Below are 19,209 nucleotides of genomic sequence, written 5' to 3' on the forward strand. Positions count from 1 at the left end.
GTAACAATGCACCTTTAATTGACTCCAAAGTATATTTCAGGTCTTTGCAAAAGACATCACAATATTTCCTCCTATGTACAGCTGCATATATTACAAATTCTTTGTGTAAATGTTAAAAGTAAAGTAAAACCTATGATAAAAGGAATAAAGGCGACAGATGAAACAGAACATTGTAAAACATTAATTTGCAACCAAGTCACCAAGAGCCAACATTTGTGATTTCCAGCATTCAAATATGTCAAAAAAATGTAATCAATAAAAGTCTTTCTCAGGTCCAGTGCAGGAGTTTGATCCTTTGTCCAACTTTACTTCTGCAGAAGGAGAGTTCGTTCGTCTTCTCCGTCTCCTTTCCATGTCACAAAATTGTTCATCTTATTTAAATTTCCGGTCTCAGTCTGTGTTGGGATTAATGCTTCATCCTCAAACTGTGTATTTCCTCCTGTAGGGGAAAGACAGTAAATTAAACCACAGTCATGCTCTCAGGACCACAGCTTGAAGTTTGAAGTTTTTTTATTTTGCACAAATAATAAGACAAAAGACAAGGATGAAGAGATAACAACAAAAGGAAGGTGCAAGGTAGCGGCAAGAAACCCAAAAAGGCTTCTACAGGCCTCTACCTATAATAAAATTCACAAGTTAAATTAAAACAAGTAACTATGAAATACAAAATGTCTCTACACTGTCAATCAATATGTGCTGTGTGTGAGTCTGTTTTGAGTGTGTGTGTGTGTGTGTGTGTGTGTGTGTGTGTGTGTGTGTGCGTGTTTGTGTATGTGTACATACAGATGTGTATGTGGGGATGGAAGGGGTGGGTTTTGTCATTTTTATTGTCTGTTTTTATTCTTATTTTTTGTAAAGCACTTTGTGTTGCATTTATATGTATGAAAAGTGCTATATACATAGTTTGATTAAAAAAATAATGACATAAAAATGATGCAAAATTATAATATTAAAAGTAAAAGTGTGTGTGTGTGTGTGTGTGTGTGTGTGCGTGTGCGTGCATGCCTGTGTATGAGTGTGTGTGCTACTTAGTGACCTGAGCAATCAGAGCCACTGAACTGCCCTTGTTTGGTTTTTGTGTATTTTTTTGGTCATTTTGTGTATTTTTTTGTCATTTTGTGTCTTTTTTGTCATTTTGTGTCTTTTTTTAGTCATTTTGTGTCTTTTTTTTTGTCATTTTGTGTCTTTTTTAGTCCTTTAGTCCAACATAAAATGAGCATGATAGTGTTTTGAAAGTAAAAAGAAGATTCAAAATCACATTTTATGTTGGACTAAAGGACAAAAAAAGACACAAAATGACAAAAAAAAAGACACAAAATTACTAAAAGAATACACAAAATTACTAAAAAAAAAAAAAAAAGACACAAAATGACCAAAAAAGACACAAAATGAGAAGACAGAATGACCAAAAAAACCCACAGGAGACACAAAATTACAAAAAAAGACACAAATTACCAAAAAAAGACACAAAATGACTTACAAAGACAAGAAAAGGATTAAAAAATGGACAAAATAGCCCTATAAGACTCCAGAGGGCTAAAGTAGAAATTCATGCAAAACTGGAGGCATGCCTCACTGACCTGCAGTGCCACTCGTTTGTTTCTCTCCTCCTTCAGTTCTTCTTTCACTTCCTGCATGTCTCGGCTGATCAAAAGAGACAAAAACAAAAAGATCAGTTTGCAGACATGGGTATGTCGAAATAGGTCAAGAAGAAGTACACTTCCACTCAGTCGAATGAGTAAAAGAAAGAATTTAAAACGTTGATGAACGAGATCACAACATGCCTTAAATCACTTTAATGAAGCACCAGCAGCAAAAACAATCCTTGTTAACCTACTTTCGTGGCTGTAATCAGTATTTTTTTATATTAATAATGTATCAAAATGTGTTGCTTGGACTAAATGAGTTTCAGTTCATTTTTGAGGTGTTTGCTGTGTGATTTTTCTGTTTGTGCAGACAGGAAGTCTGGAGGATTGTCTTATGGGTCAGGTGGCGTCTCACAAAGATTTATTGAGCCAATAAAACAGGATAAAGAGGCTGAGAACTTGATATTTTTTTCATTAAGATGAAATTACACTAAAACTTGTGTTTAGAAATGGGACACCTACACTGTAAAAAAAAAAAAAAAAAAATCTGTTTAATTTACGGTAAAATACTGGCAGCTGTGGTTGCCAGAATTTAAAAAATACGATGAGTGGGTTTCCTATTGTAACTTTTAATGTAAATATTTGCAAAAACTGTATGTAGGGTAATTGTGTCTTTGTGACATTATGGTATTTCTCCATTCATTTTACATACATTTTTTATATAATATTTACAGTTTAAGTTTTGTACTATTCCTTTATTTACGCTAATTAAGTGTCTACTACGGTGATATACAGTTTTTTATTTTACATCCCATTTCTGATGCTATTTGCCAGTGTTTTACTGTAATTTCTACTATGTTTTTATATGTCTATGTATAAATAAAACACACTCACAGAGGTGGTTTTAGGTGGTTTTTTTAGACATCCTGTCAGGTTAAAGCTCGGTGGATCTATACTTAGAATCACATGATGTCACAGAACTCTCTGCACCAATAAGAACTCTTACAGAGTAAGTTGTGACATTTTAGGTTAAAGTTAAACCCCCAAAAAATCTGATGCAGTTGAAGTTAAAGTTGTGTTTTAGCCACGTGCTAAACAAGCACATTTTTAGAAACGTTAACATGTTATCTTTAAATAGAAGCCTCTTACACACATCTTGGCTTTTACAGTTCTTCAGCTGATGGGTGCAACAGAACTAACAGCAGTGATGGAGATGTCAGTTAAGCCCAGTTTGAACACATCTAATCTAAGTGGTAAAATCAGGCATGATCAGTGAATGCAACAGTGTTGGTGGACTCCATATGGGTGTGTAAGGGCTTGAAGTGAATGTAGATCGATGTTTTGTTTTTTACATACCATGCTGTCTAACAAATGTTAAAATGTGCATAACCCTACAGATTCAGGTTTTATTACTTTTTTTTCCTCTTGAAATGAGGCCTAATTTTGTATATTTGACTAAAATTGACCAATAATAATGAAAAAAAATATGAAAATGATATATCAATGTGTTGGCCATGAGTTGCCTTAAAGGTGAAGAAAAAAAGTTGTTAATATTTTTTTTCGACATGTCCTAAAACCAGTCTAATGTCATGGGGTCCTTTTTGATCCCTGATTTCCATGGGTGTGATTCTTGTTTAATTTTTGCTGACATCCAAAATTAACAATGTTTTCAAAACATAAGTTTGACTAAAAGTTGACATAACCTACTCTGTGCATTCCTATTAAGAAATGTTTTTCCACTATTACTATCGGAAAAAATATTCAGGTTTTATTACTTTTTTTCCCTCTTGAAATAGGGCCTAATTTTGTATATTTGACTAAAATTGACCAATAATAACGAAAAAAAAATATGAAAATGATATATCAATGTGTTGGTCATGAGTTGCCTTAAAAGGTGAAGAAAAAAAGTTGTTAATAATTTTTTTCTACATGTCCTAAAACCAGTCTAATGTCATGGGGTCCTTTTTGACCCCTGAGGACCATGACTGTGATTCTTTTTTTATTTATTTTTGCTGACATGCAAAAATGAACAATGTTTTCAAAACATAAGTTTGACTAAAAGTTGACATGACCTACTCTGTGCATTCCTATTAAGAAATGTTTTTCCACTATTACTATTGGAAAAAAAATATTCAGGTTTTATTACTTTTTTTTCCTCGTGAAATGGGGCATAATTTTGTATATTTGACTAAAATTGACCAATAATAATGAAAATAAGTATGAAAATGATATATCAATGTGTTGGTCATGAGTTGCCTTAAAAGGTGAAGAAAAAAAAGTTGTTAATAATTTTTTTCTACATGTCCTAAAACCAGTCTAATGTCATGGGGTCCTTTTTGACCCCTGAGGACCATGAGTGTGATTTTTTATTTTATTTTTGCTGACATCCAAAAATGAAATGTTTTTCCACTATTACTATTGGAAAAAAATATTCAGGTTTTATTACTTTTTTTTCCTCTTGAAATGGGGCCTAATTTTGTATATTTGACTAAAATTGACCAATAATAATGAAAAAATATGAAAATTATATATCAGAGTTGAGGCCTCTGTGGTGTTTCATATCAAAGCAAATCAGTTTTTTTTTTGTTTTAGATGGAGCACTTGTAATCAGTATACTGTTTGTATTGCTAGCCCCTTAGTTAGTGTTAGTAAAAAAGGAATATTATGGAGTCCCTCTTTGAGATTGAGAATGAAAAGACACCCAGCAGTTAAAGTGAATCAGTAGTTCAGGTTTTAAACATGGCCACATTATAATGAGTGGTACTCACTCGTGCTGTGTCTGCAGCAGCTCCACAGCCATCCTCAGCTCTCTGATCTCAGCATGCAGGCTCTCCACAGTGGGTTGGTCTTTATGGGTCACAGTTCTGCCGTCCACCACTACTCTGGGTGGTGCTGGTCGGACTGGGGGGGGCGTCCTGGGTGGCTGATCGGGCTTTGCAGGCGATGTCAGGAAATTTTCTGCACCCTGCAGAGAATTTAGGTGGCTTTGCATGACTGAACTCCATTGGTTTTATGCTAGAACACTGACTCATCCACAATTAAATGTAGAATGAGTAGTGCATGATATCATATATATTATCATATATAGTATCAGGCATGGTGTTGCTGCAGAAATCCAAATATACATTCCATATATATATATATATATATATATATATATATATACACACACACTACTGGTCAAAAGTTTTAGAACACCCCAATTTTTCCAGTTTTTTATTGGTGTTGTTGGGTTAACAACTTAACTCTATGGAGTCTTGGGCTATTTTGTCCATTTTTGAATTCTTTTCATGTCTTTGTAAGTCATTTTGTGTCTTTTTGTGTCTTTTTTGGTCATTTTGTGTCTTTTTTTAAGTCATTTTGTGTCTTTTGTGTCTTTTGGTGTCTTTTTTGTCATTTTGTGTCTTTTTTTAGTCCTTTAGTCCAACATAAAATGTGATTTTGAATCTTTTTTTACTTTCAAAACACTATCATGCTTAATAAAGAATTTTAAATGTTGCAAATGTGCATTAATTTCAGAGTACAGTGAGACATTAAACTGCATAATTTTCAATTAAATTCTGGAAAAGTTGGTGCATTCTAAAACTCTAAAACTTTTGACCAGTAGTGTGTATATATATATATATATATATATATATATATATATATATATATATATATATATATACACACACACATGCCACTGTATCTTACCTACCAACTTATCTTCTTTTTAACTTAAGTGTCCTTGTTCTATTCCGTTTTTTTTTGTTCTATTGTTTTTATTTATTCTACCTCAGTATTTTTATTCTATTGTATTTTATTGTACTTAAATACCAGACTGCTGTGACAACCGAATTTCCGTTCGGCGATGAATAAAGTAATCTATCTATCCATCTGTCCATCCATCTATCTATCTGTCAACAACATAATAGTTATTGTTTACTTGAAAGAAGAAGAATGTGTTACTTCCTCTGTCAAAAGTGCCAAAGCATGCAAAACACACTGCAGCATTCTGCCCTACAGCAAACATTACTGAAGGTAACCAGCCCACACAGCTTAAAGTAGTAACAGTAACAATCACAATTGGATATTTTTTTCCAAATTATTCCACCATATTGTACATGTTTTTTTACTGAATCAGAGCTCAAAACTAGTAAAGGTTTATTTTTATATAAAAAGAGTGTGCTTTAAATGTTTTTGTTCAGGGAGGCATTTTTAGGTTGTCCCTAGATGTTTTTATTATAGTCTCTGCACCTTAATCTATAATAATAATAATAATAATAATACATTTTATTTGTGAAGCACTTTTCATAAAGAAATCTCAAAGTGCTACAGAAACCAGAAACAAAATAAACAAAAGACGAAGAGAAAACTCAGACACATTAAAATCAGCAGTAGATAAAAAAGACACAGGAAGTAAAGTACATTATTAAGAGATTAAGGTGCAGAGACAATAATAAAAACATCTAGGGACAATTTAAAAGTGCCTCCCTGAACAAAAACAATCTCTTAACAATGTACTTTACTACCTGTGTCTTTTTTATCTACTGCTGATTTTAATGTGTCTGATTTTTCTCTTAGTCTTTTGTTTATTTTGTTTCTGGTTTCTGTAGCACTTTGAGATTTCTTTATGAAAAGTGCTTCACAAATAAAATGTATTATTATTATTATTATTATTATTATTATTATTATTGTGTATAGAAAGTAGCATGTCAGTGTCACAAACCTTCTGCAGTCCTGTCTGGAACTTCTTCGGCGATAGTTCTGGCTCTGTTTGTTCACTGGCACCCTGGGCAGGAAGAGCATATAATCCGTGCTTTAAAGGCAATTATTGCTAATTATCATTTCCCACAACCTGCCTTAAGAGCTCCCATTCTCTCACAAAGCCAACTTAACACCTCGCCAGTCCCTGAGCAGCCAAGTTCAAGCCATAAAAAGGAAACTTTAGGGAAAGAATTCCTTAATTTCCCAGAATGACTCTTGATAAACCCCTAGAGATCAGGCTCTAACTTGTTGAGAGTGGGCAAAACTTTCCTCCTGTTCAAACACATCTGAAGTATTGGAAATGCAGAAATGGTTGTGTACGATACAGTGATTTCTACCAGTAAAATGCTGCTGAAAGTTAGTGCAAACTGGGTGAATCTAGGAAATGAGTAGAGCATAGAAACATTTTCTGTTAATGAATTGCAAGGTGTGCAGAAAAGCAAATCACTAAAGAACAAATTATAGGCCTAGAAATGCACTAAATGTCTTAAAGGAGCAGTGTGTAAGATTTAGGGCAATCTATTGGCATAAATGGAATATAATGTTAATTATATTCTCTATCATGTGTAGTCACCTAAAACTAATAATCGTAGTGTTTTTGTTAGCTTAGCATGAGCCCTTCATAATTACATATGGAGCAGGTTTTGTTTCCATGTTGCTCTAGAATTGATTTATTTTATACAGTAGCCCTGAATAGACAAATCAAAGAGTCGCCGTGTTTCCATTAAAGCAAATTTGAAGTGAAATGTTGAAATGTCGCGTTTAAGAAAATGCAAATTTGGGACATTTCTAAATTAATTTTTCAAAATATCATTATTTATGTAGGACGTGTTGCGGCATTGCACTGTTTTTCCGATCGGACGCCTTTTAGGGGAGCTCCGCCCCCTTTTAGGGGAGCTCCGCCCCATTGTGTGATAGGCCTACACCTGGTCAGTAACACAATTCACTCTGCATTTCCACCCTGACTCATCTCATCTGTAAGTCTATTTAGCCTACCTATCTTTAGGAGTTTTAAAGTGGTTACAAGGTTTGATTTTTTCCAATAATATTCTAATAGTTTCCAGCGAATATCAATGTTCAATGTGTATGTGCTGGATGGTGTGGTACCTTATGAAAAGTAAGTGTTTTATGGAGTTGCAGAAGTTGTAGTGGTCTGCATGTAATGTGCAAATTCTGTTATTAGCTATTAGCATGCTAAGCGGAGATTTAGCTTTATTCACTTCTTGACAACAACATGATATTCATGTTGCTTAGCATAATGCCCATAATCATTTGATATGAGATACTTGCATGCAATATAGTATATCAGCTAATTGGGTTCATGTTAATGTACTTTTAGTGCAGCATACTGCGTAATGTGCTATCTAATGATTAGCATGCTAAGCGGAGATTTAAGCCCTTTCTTCTGCATCAGTTTAATCCATTAAAACAGTAAAAACAAAACGTTATTAACTGACAGCTAAGCATGATACGGACAGAAAGATAGCGTTTCTGTGTTATTTAAGGTTACACTAGCGAAAGGCATAATCTCCCACTATACAAATACATATACTTTTAGTGCAGCATACTGTGTAATGTGCTATCTCACCATTAGCATGCTAACGAATATGTACAGGCACTGCACTAGTGCTTCAAAAAGGAAAGGGTGAGGTTTGGGGTTTTCAGTTGTTTGCAATCTGCAACCTCACTGCTAGATGCCACTAAATCCTCCACACTGCTCCTTTTATCACATCAGTACATCCAACACACATGTATGCACAAGATAAAGTGTGGCGTTGACTCTTTGTTGTAGTGATAATCTCAAGTTACAAAGGTCTTCTGCAGAAACTGTGGCTAGCACTACCAATGTGGTTCAGCAGGTTGTGTGTGCTTCCGGCCTCGGTTTAGAGTTAATTGTGTAACACCTGCATGTTCAAGGTGAAGGTTTCGATTAGAAAAAGGTGTTAAATCAAGATTAGTGTGTCACTGAGGTGGACATACTTGTGCTGCTGTAGCCAGGCCTGATGGGGGTCTCCTCTGCGGGGGTTTGGCTCTGTTTGCTGTAGGATGGCACAGCTTTTCAGTCTGCACATCCAGTCCGTCAAACTGGTCCGTCTCCTTCTCCTCCGGTTGTTTTGTTGAAACGGCAGCCACATCGCCATTGGTTCTACTGCAAGTAAGAGTCAGATTTTAGGTGATTAAAATGGATTAGGGTTGTCAAAAGTATCGATACTCAAAAAAGTATCAATACTAAAACGTATCTGGATACGATACTCATTTTCAAAAGTATCGATACCACTTTTACCCCCTAAACTTTTCGTTTCAAACTAACCTATTACTGATGTTATCGTAGCATTAATGTTGGCCGTGTTATTATTAGCCATTAGCCGCAGCTAGCAATTAAAGGCTGACGTCACGTTAATGATTATAAACAATGTAAATAAATAAATCAGACATGTAGTATGCCCATATTACGTTAATTGACACAGTGTCAGTATACATAAGCACAGAGTTAATAAGTTTACATAAATGTTGGTGACTGAAAAGTGTTATTTTCTCTCTTGAAGTCTCAGAATGAAGCAGAGAAAAGTCGACTTATCAAGCTTTCCTAATATTGTGCACAGCATCCAACCTCAAAATATTGTTCTAATTGTTATTGTTTATTGCATTTATTTATTTTGTGCACTACCTCAGACCTGAAGCTTGTTAATATAGTTGCAGTTTGTTTCTGCACAACTGTTTTTTATTATAAATATTTAACATGTGGTTCTGTTCATTTTTACATGTTGCATTTTTCTTGTTAATAATTTTGGGGTCTTTGTTTTTATCCTTGTGGTATCGAGTATGTAATATTTTCCTGAGTATCGGTATTGAGTTGAACATTTTAGTATCATGACAACCCTAAAATGGATGCAGTAAACAGGGCGAGGGAATCAGAGTCTCTCTCGAAACAAATCTCTCATAACATCTTTAGTGCAAGAAAACTGGTGCACGGGCTGTGAATGTGCTTTGAATGTGGTTTCAAGTTTCCTAAACTCTGATGGCTGCAGGTGCAGAGCACAGTAGCAGACGTCTTAAAGTCTCTCTGTGGGTCTTATGTTGTCCTGGCACATGTTTCACTTTCAGAGCTCGTATGCAATGATGCAAGAGTCACAACTCAACTTCAATAACATTTATACGTTGGTTAGATCTGATATAAGGTTTAAAAGTAATCAGTCTCGAGTTAAAGGCCTGTAAGATTGAGACTTAAAAAAAGTAAGAATGACTGAAAGAAACTAGAAAGGTAAAATAATATTGAGGAAAACTTTGTCCTTCATTAGCAGCCCCCTTAAGACAGGGCTGTTTTTGTTTTCTCAGTTTTTTTCGTGTGTGTGTGCCAGTTTGTGTGTGTTTTGCTCAGGAAACAGGAAATGGGCTGCTCTCGTCTGTTTAGGCCCGATCTGACTCATCCCAGAGTTTCCACTGAGCTGCTAAAGGTCGGGCATCCTGGCATTCTTCTTTAAGGACACCATGGCAACCGGTTGGCGGCAACCAAAACCTTTTAACATCTAAAGTCCCCGCTCCCGGTGCCAGACCAGAGAGGAGAAAGTGTTCCTGACATTTCCTTAAAGGCCTTTTGCTTCAGAAAGGTTGCAAATGAATCACTGTTCACGTCCCTGAGCTGGAAGACATATGTCTCCATTAAGTCTTTGGTGGTTTTGCGCGGAGATTAGTCAACATCACGGACGCTTCGGCATCACTCACTTGGGTAAAACCTTGTTGGGTTTGTCTTTGACTGGAGGCGGGCTGGGCTTGTTGATGGATGGCAGCTTGACTTTGGTCGGAGGATTGCTTCTCAAGTCCTTCACGTCTGGTTTTTCATCTGTGGAGCAAATTCGTCACATGACTCAACATCGTAATTCGTCTTTTAAAGAAACGTGTCAGAATAATGTCAAGTCATTGATACCTTTTATCTTTGCTGGACCACCTTTCTCCATCGCTGACGCCTCTGTCTTGACTGAAAAAAAGCAGTGGTGAAAGAACCGTTACCACAAAGTTGCATTTGGTATTTAAATACACAGCTGCACTTGAGATAAATATTAAAAGTATTTCATTTGCTGCACACAGGAAGCAGTAAAATCCTAAATTGAGGTTTCGTCAGACAAATGTTGTCACTTTGAGTCCATTGGCCAACTCAAAGTGTTTGCCTAGCAACTACTTTGAAGGTCCCAATCTGCAGGGCGCCATTGTGTGCAACAAAATGAATATAAAGCAGGTTGATGCTAAAAAGAGACATGCATGCTCGGCAAATAAATCATAGCTTATACACCTCATGCAGATGAGGTTTTACTGCATACATGTAAGTGTTGGTGCACTCTATCCATTCTGCTCATATTGCCATCACCGCTTGTGTTTTCAGAGTCATCACTTAGACCAGAGATGGGCAACTTAAATGCTGCAGGGGGCCACAATTTTTCATGTTTACTACCACAGGGCCACATATAGGACCGTGCACTTAACCAGATATGATGAAACTGCAATTTTAAATATGTTTACAGTGCAGCAACATATTTCATGCTCAAATGCATGTATAATTTTGTGCATTTCTACACTGCACTTTAAGGATTTCATGTTTTTGATCAATGTGTGTCTTTTTTGGTCATTAATAGGAATACAAAAGGTTTGAAGCAAATAAAAAATAACCACTTACTGTGATTTCTTTTTTTTTCAGTGCAAGAACAGCAGACCAACATTAATTGCAAGAAGTAATTTTGTGCATTTTTACACTGCACTTTTAAGATTTCATGTTTTGGTCATTTTGTGTCTTTTCTGGTCATTGTGTGTCTTTTTTGGTAATTTTGTGTCTTTTTTGGTCATTTTGTGTCTATTTGTTTATTTTGTGTCTATTTGTTTACAGTGCAGTAACTCAACATATTTCATGCTCAAATGCATGTATAACAGTATAAATAGGAATACAAAAAAACCCCACTTACTGTGATTTTTTTTCAGTGCAATAACAGCATACCAACATTAATTGCAAGAAGAAATTTTGTGCATTTTTACACTGCACTTTTAAGATTTCATGCTCAAATGCATGTAGTTGCACTTAGGGCCACTTCAAGTGAGGGTGCGGGCCGTATGCGGCCCCCGGGCCTCCAGTTGCCCATCCCTGACTTAGAATTTATACCCGCCGGTTAAAAGCTGCGGGTGTATTTTATTAGTCTAAGAATTTGCTAGAATTGTTTACCCCAGAGGAGAAAAATGCTACTGGTCTTTTAATCAAAGTGTAATCGAGTTTATGAGCGGTTGCACGGGAAGGCAAAGACGTGCACATCACTGGAGCAGAGCAGGTCACAGCTGCAACCAACAGCACTGCAGTAACAGCTCCCAGGGGTCCCAACAAGTTCTTCAGGGACAGCCAGCTCATAGAAAAAAATACGGCCCCTGAGAGGACTTTGCCTTGGAGACTGTGAGAATGGATGCTTTAATTATGCAGCCTCGGTGAACTGTGAGAGATTCCTGTTTGAGTCAACTGCTTATTTCAAACAGGATATGTTGAGGAACCTAGAAGTACTGCTGCCTCCTATAGTTAAATATTTTCTTTAAATTAAAGTACATATTTTTTTAAAAGCTTGTAATGTTCGTTATTCTTTTCTCATATTAATATATTTATTTCAGAAAAAGATTGGCCTATTTTATATCATAGGCTATTTTTACTTAAGATATTTTACTTTGAAAAACCAGCCTTGTCCTGGGTTTCTTGCTAAGGTAGTACAGTTATTTCTCAGGCTTTTTTGGATTGTACTAAACTGGGAAATAACTGCACAGAATATAGTGCTGTGGACGCCACATTTGTTTGTTAGATCAGACACAAACAAAAACAAAACAAAGTTGCAGTTTTTGTCAATTGAGTCTGTTGGCTGAGAAGAGATGATATGTCCTGCTGTGGACAGGGGTGCAGTAAAATGTATTTCAGACACTTTATTTAAAAAAATCAATATTGGATAAAGTGGACGTTATATTTAGAACATTTTCGGCCCTTTATCTTATCTTGTTTTTCTTGTCAGAAAGCTCTTTACTACGGGGAATTCCTGTTTGCCATGCCGAGTCAACTGCTTATTTCTAACAGAATATGTTGAGGGACCTGCTTACAGCTCTGCTAAATACAAACAAACACATCTTAAGAAGTAAATTTGCTGCAAAGGCATAGGCCTTAAAAAAAGAGAACAATACTTTGCAAAAACGCTTCGACTCAGTGATGAATAACAGAGCGAATGACAACACAGGAAGCCTACCTTGAGTGCTCAACGCATTGTGCAACATTCCCTCTCAAGCAAAGCATCCACACAGCAGTAGTGCTGCTTCTTGTGCTGGTTGTGAAAATCTCTGTGACAGAGCTCTCCTCCGCCCCCCCTTGTTTCCTCCAAGACTCCTGAACTGGGTCACATGACCAGTCTAACCATCCCCCATCTAGCTATAGTCTGAGACTTCCTGTCAAATTCTTGTGAGTGATACTGTGTGGAAAAAAATGCTGTAATGAGTGTAATGTGCACTGCAAAAAAAAAGAAAAGTAGGGTGAACTCAATGGTTCAAGGCAACAAACTTGGATAAAAATTTAAGTTGGACAATTAAACTAAGATAAACAATAGCTACTCAATAAAATTGAGGCAACAGATTGCACGCAATATTATTTATTAAATCAAACTACGTTACAAGTTGAGTTAATAACTTAACAGGAAGTGCCTGTCAATTACAAACTAAAGACTAATTCTATTGTGTTGGATTCATTCAAAATTCTCTTGATTTAGAATTACATACACATAAAGATTATATTTAATGTGCTCAAAATAAGTAGATTCTATCTCAAACATTTTATATTAAAGTTACTTAAACAACTGCCACAAAATCAAGGATGTATTTATATTTAATACATTTTATCAAATATATTAAGTAAAATGAAATGACTACAGAACTCAGCTGTAAGTTGTATTAACTTATAATTTTACATTGTAATAACTTTTAATCCTTACTTCTGCTAACTTCTGCAATGTGCTGAATTGGCACGATTGTAACGCCGCTATGAAATGTCAGCTAATGTTGTGACCACAATTTTGAGTTAGCATTGATACGCTAATGGCTACTCTTGTAGCTGTAACAAGCAGCGCCGCTAGCATCAGTTAGCCGCTAGCATCAGTTAGCCGCTAGCATCAGTTAGCCGCTAGCTTTCGCTAATGAATTTCACCGCTTTCCCGCATTTCACAACAAAGAAATAAGAGTTATCAGAACTATTGTCCCTTGTTGTGAACCCCAACTTAAAGATATAAGTAACAACAACTCACAAACTTGTTTTTGAGCAGACAACTGGCTTCCTTTGTTGTGCTAACTTACATTATTGCCCTAAATGTCAATAATTTATATTTCCAAGTTTTACCAAATTAAATCACTGTTTTAGGCCAAAAAATACAAGTTGGCTTTTTTTTACAGTGTGGTGGCAGGGCAAATAATGAGACGGTGCTGTAATTCAGTTAGTTCAGGTTAGGGGTGGGTGATACGGCCCTAAAAGATTATCACGATATTTCAGGGCATTTTTTTGCGATAACGATATTCTTGACAATATTAAAAAATACTGAAAAATATAAAGAAAATATGTTTTTTTTAGTCTGTATAAATAAATAAAAAACATGGAACAAAATAAAAAAATCATAAATCTAAAATGTAGTGTAAAGTACAAATGTACTCTTGTCTCTTGAGTATTAGCAAAAACTGTAATTTAGACTGAATATTCCCGTTATTTTTAGGGAAATTGTGTCATTCATTCACACATCATGGTATTTCTCCATTAACTTTACATGAAAATGTTATATTTTTACAGCAAAACTGTGCGTTTCCTACGGTTTATGACAGCAAAAGTTAAAATTTGGTGCTATTCTTCGATTTACAGTAATTAAAAGTGTCTACTACGGTGAAATACAACTTTTAATTTTACGGCCTATTTCTGATGTAATTTGACAGTGTTTTACTATAATTTCTACAAACATTTTTTACAGTGTAGATATACTTTCAGTAGGTTGAAATGTGAGGCTTTGATTCACCTGCCTAATAGAGCACAGATGTTCTGATGAGCATGCATTTTTAATCTCCAACCAGGGAAAAGAGTTGGAGGTCTTTTTTTGTTTAATAGACGTTTTTTGTGTTTGTGCAGAATTTGCACCTTGCACCACAGACACAACTCCTCAGCTGAAACTTGACAAGAAGCCACATCCTGCTCTGTGTGGCTCACAGATTTGACTTCTACATATTGTTTCAAAGGTTATTAATGTTCATTTGTTCTCTTTTTTAATCACCAAACTTGATTATAGCTGCAGTAACTGTAAGAATACATAACAACACTAATATAGAAACTTTTAAACTTTTACAAGGGAAATATGCATCCAGAGAGATCATCAAGGTATTGATTCAAAGTGGGTAAAAATCTATAACTAGAGCCCAACACATATATTGGTTGACCAATGTTATCGGCCTTTATTGGTCTATCAAAGGCATATTAGTATCCATCTATATCAGGGGTCTCAAACTCAAATTACCTGGGGGCCGCTGGAGGCAGTATCAAAATGACCAGAAAAAGACACAAAATTACTAGAAAAAGACACAAAATGACCAAAAAAAGACACAAAATTACCCAAAAAGACACAGAATTACCAAAAAAGACACAAAATTATTTCAAAAAGACGCAAAATAACCCCAGAAATACACAAAATGACCAAAAAAAACCCCAAAATGACAGAGAAAAACTAAATTACTTTAAAAAGAAACAAAAGGACCAAAAAAAAAGACAGAATTACCAAAAAAAGACACAAAATCACCAAAAAAAGTAATTAAAGGGACCTTCCACACACAAATGGTCTAATATTTTTCTCCATGACTGTATAATGCAGAAAAATATGTTAGGGGTGATTTTAGAAATGGTGTCACTATTTATTTTGTTGTTATATATTCTTTATTTCCCCACTTATCATTTCTAGAATTGGTTGGCAATGGGACACATTCTATATAAAGTATAATAATATTGAATATCCTCTAATAAAGTTATTTGTTTAGGACAGGCAGCATTTCCAGCACTTTTGCATAGTCATATCGATGCAAATTTGGTGCACCGTCAAAACAGGAAGGTCTATTTTCATTTTAATACAAAACTTCAATATATCAGCAACTATATCGGCTACTGAGTCATTCTCGCCTCTGTATTTAGAACAGCAAAAAAGCAGAAATTGCAAATGAACTGAGACTTGACTGGATGGAGGCTGCATGTATAAGACAAGATATGACACAGTATTATTCCAGTACAGTTAAAGATTTTTAAACTGGTTCAAACATTTAAAAAAACGTTTCTATATAACTTTAAGTCAGCTCAATGACAACACTATGTGGTTTGATTAAAAACAACATTGTCCTTTCGATTCAACAGTTTTCTGTGAGGAGAATTCTAGATGTATAGATAGATAGATAGATAGATAGATAGATAGATAGATAGATAGATAGATAGATAGATAGATAGATAGATAGATACTTTGTTTTCCTGATCAGCCACATTAGGTGAAAATGGTCTTTGGTTATGATGAATTAACGGTGTACGAACTCAATTATTTAGGCCAAATTGAAGAACTGCTGCCAAGATTTAATACTTAAGTAAAAGTAGCTGTACCATTGTGTCCTATATTTAAATATTCTTCTTCTTCTTCTTCTTCTTTAAATAAAAGTACATATTTTGTAAAAGTGTCAAAAAAAATCGTAAAAGAACTCATTCAGAATGGCCTATTTTGGATTCATAAGTATTATATGACAGGATTTTAATTGTGCATCTATGGCACATTTTAACTACTTAATATACTGCTGTCCCCTAATCTACGGAAGTCCTAAACGGCCATGCATTCATATATGTTTTTCCCTCCGTTTTCTCGTGATAACGAGTTAATTTCATTTGTTTTCTCGACATCTTGAGAAAATTATCTTATTTTCTCGGGAAAACGACAGTTGTTATCGAGATAACGGGATAATTTTCTCGAGATCTTGAGGAAAACAAATTAAATTAACTCGTTATCACGAGAAAACGGAGGGGATTAAAAAATATGAATGCATGACCGTTTAGGACTTCCGTATTTGTCTATAATATTGCATCATAATATATTAGTAGATTTTTTTGTATTAATTTAAATCTTCAAAATAACTAAACTAAAGCTATTAGATATACTGTATGGAGTAAAAAGTACAATAAATGTGTCTAGAAAAGAAAGTAACTTAAGATGGAAATATTCAAGTGAAGTACAAGGACCCTGAAATTGCGTTCAACACTGAAAAAAATGTCCCGTTGTTTTTACAGAAAAAAACTGGCAGCTGTGGTTACCAGAATATACATCCTAAATCTGTAGTAACTAATTTTTTTTTTAAAGTTATAGATTATACCGTCCTTTACTGCTAATTTAACAGGATGCTGCTGCTTTTATACTAATTATGTATGCCACATTTACATGCAGATTTTGCTTATTGTGCATTGAAAACCAGTAAATTAACATTCAGTTATTATTTATTGTACACTGAATACCAGTAAAATGTACAAGTTGTTCTGTAAAGTTGTTTACATTTGTACTGTATTTTTTGCAGAATTATTCTGGTAACCACCAGAATAACCAGTGTACAATAAATAATAACTGAATGTTAATTTACTGGTATTCAATGCACAATAAGCAAAATCTGCAATGAATTTTGCATAAATAATTAGTATAAAAGCAGCATCATCCTGTTAAATTAGCAGTAAAGGACGGTATAATCTACAACTTTTTTATTTAAAAAAAAAAATTACTACAGTTTAAGGATGTAAAATTTACAAGTTGTTCTGTAAAGATGTTGACATGGTACTGTATCTTTTACGGAAATATTCTGGTAACTAACCACAGCTGCCATTTTTTTTCTGTAAAAGCAACAGAATGTGATTTTAAAAAAAGAGAAGTATAAACAGTGGTATTATTGGCTAGGGTTGTGGATTATGTTGAGCTGTACTAAAAGGTCTTCAAGTTGCTTCAACACATTAAAATAATGATCAGGGGAGCCTTTTGGCTGCTTTTTACACCACATGCTATAATTCACTCAATCAACATTTCTGCCAATTTCTCCATCTGCTAAAACAACAGTCAACACAGTCCAGACTGTCAGCACACGGCCAGGCCAAACACCACTGGAGCCAGAAGTCATGGAGTCAGAAGAGGAGCTCTTAAACAGGAAGTCTAGTTCCACACTTTAATGTCAGACAGCATTTGTTGCAGCATACATGCTAGAGTCTCTTTCTTACCTGAGAGTTTCTTGTCGATGGTGCGTGCAGGCGGTTGGTTCGCGGCCCCAGACTGGAGGAGGAGAAACGGAAAACATCAACAGGTTGGCGAGTACGTCCCCGTGTGAATTAAAGGCATCTCTATTTTCCACTGAGGGAATTTTCAGTGAGTAATACCAAAACAGGAGGGTGTTAACTCTACGGAGTCTTTATGGGCTATTTTGTCCATTTCTGAATCATTTTCATCCTGCCTGTATACACCAGTGTAAAAACATGTTTAAATGCCATGTTGGTGTATTTTTTTCAGCACAACCTCACCCATATGACCTGATAATAATTGTTTTTTTTTATTCTGACTTACTGGATTAAAACATTTTGAACCAAAAAGAAACAAAGAAAAACCAACATAAATGTGATCTTGTGATTGTGTGTGATCCTGTCATCAACTCTGGTTTTTATTCTAGTGGGACTCGATTATATTTGGGTCTTGTGTGTTTTGTATAACTAAAGTCATTTTGTGTCTTTTTTCTGTCTCTTTTGGTCATTTTGTGTCTTTTTTTGGTCATTTTGTGTCTTTTTGTGTAATTTTGTGTCTTTTTTTAGTCATTTTGTGTCTTTTTTTAGTCCTTTTGTCTTTTTTTTTTTAGTTGTGTCTTTTTTGGTCATTTTGTGTCTTTTTTAGTCATTTTATGTCTTTTTTTAGACATTTTGTCTTTTTTTTGTCATTTTGTGTCTTTTTTAATCATTTTGTGTCTTTTTTGTCTTTTTTTAGATCATTTTGTGTCTTTTTTGTCATTTTGTGTCTTTTTTTTAGTCATTTTGTGTCTTTTTTTGGTCATTTTGTGTCTTTTTTTGTCTTTTTGTGTCTTTTTTTAGTCATTTTGTGTCTTTTTTAGTCCTTTAGTCCAACATAAAATCATCATCAAACTGAAACTAGCCTCATGGAGTTTACAGCCAGAACGTTAGAGGTAAATTTACAGTAGCTGCTTTGTTTTTAAGTCTGGATGTGATGAAGACGTCATGCTTTGGTGCTTTTAGTGACTCCAGACGGTTAAACTCAACCCTGACTCACTGCACAGCACTCTGGCTGCAGACTTGATAAAGTTACACAAACACCAGCCAACATGTCTCTGTTGTCAACTCTTGCTTATGAAGAAGATCCAGTCCAACAAGGATATTTCTGTGTTTTAGGCCACTCACTTGCAGGCTGTTCACTAGTGGAATCAGCATGACAAAGTTATCAGGAAAGAAGCCACATCGTCCGTTTAGCTCTCCCTCCCACCAGCCTTCATCTTCTGTTTCCTTCAGATGGAGATTAAAGAGTCACATTAAAGGCTCAAACAGAGTTGTGTCCTTTGGGACGCCTAATTGCTGCACAAGAGGGTTACCAAAGGGTCAAGACAGACGTGGCTGCCTTTATTATCAATTTAATCAAAGAGAGTTTCTCAGACACCATGTGATTTGTGCACAGACATGCATGTCACATTGTGTACCGGTGCAACACATTGTTTCCTTTGCAAGTAACACAACTGGTTTATCTGGATGAACAATATGATGCACCTGCAAGTACTTTGTAAGAAAATTGCACCCGAAGGT

At 35.2% G+C, this 19,209-nt stretch overlaps 1 protein-coding gene across 1 annotated transcript in view; it reads right to left on the reverse strand.

Annotated features, from left to right (window-relative positions):
- Positions 1 to 19,209, reverse strand: part of sh3d21 (SH3 domain containing 21) — a 29,038-nt gene continuing 9,829 nt past the window's right edge. Inside the window, exons 10-18 of the mRNA XM_059338557.1 lie at positions 18,814 to 18,915; positions 17,635 to 17,686; positions 10,258 to 10,308; positions 10,056 to 10,173; positions 8,313 to 8,481; positions 6,295 to 6,357; positions 4,355 to 4,551; positions 1,581 to 1,644; positions 1 to 439 (exon numbers count right to left, since the gene is read on the reverse strand). Coding sequence (XP_059194540.1) covers positions 407 to 439; positions 1,581 to 1,644; positions 4,355 to 4,551; positions 6,295 to 6,357; positions 8,313 to 8,481; positions 10,056 to 10,173; positions 10,258 to 10,308; positions 17,635 to 17,686; positions 18,814 to 18,915 — 849 coding nt within the window. The 3' untranslated portion in view covers positions 1 to 406. The remainder of the gene's footprint in view (positions 440 to 1,580; positions 1,645 to 4,354; positions 4,552 to 6,294; positions 6,358 to 8,312; positions 8,482 to 10,055; positions 10,174 to 10,257; positions 10,309 to 17,634; positions 17,687 to 18,813; positions 18,916 to 19,209) is intronic.

The sequence above is a fragment of the Centropristis striata genome, chromosome 8 (genome assembly GCF_030273125.1).
Source record: "Centropristis striata isolate RG_2023a ecotype Rhode Island chromosome 8, C.striata_1.0, whole genome shotgun sequence".
Lineage (NCBI taxonomy): Eukaryota > Metazoa > Chordata > Actinopteri > Perciformes > Serranidae > Centropristis > Centropristis striata.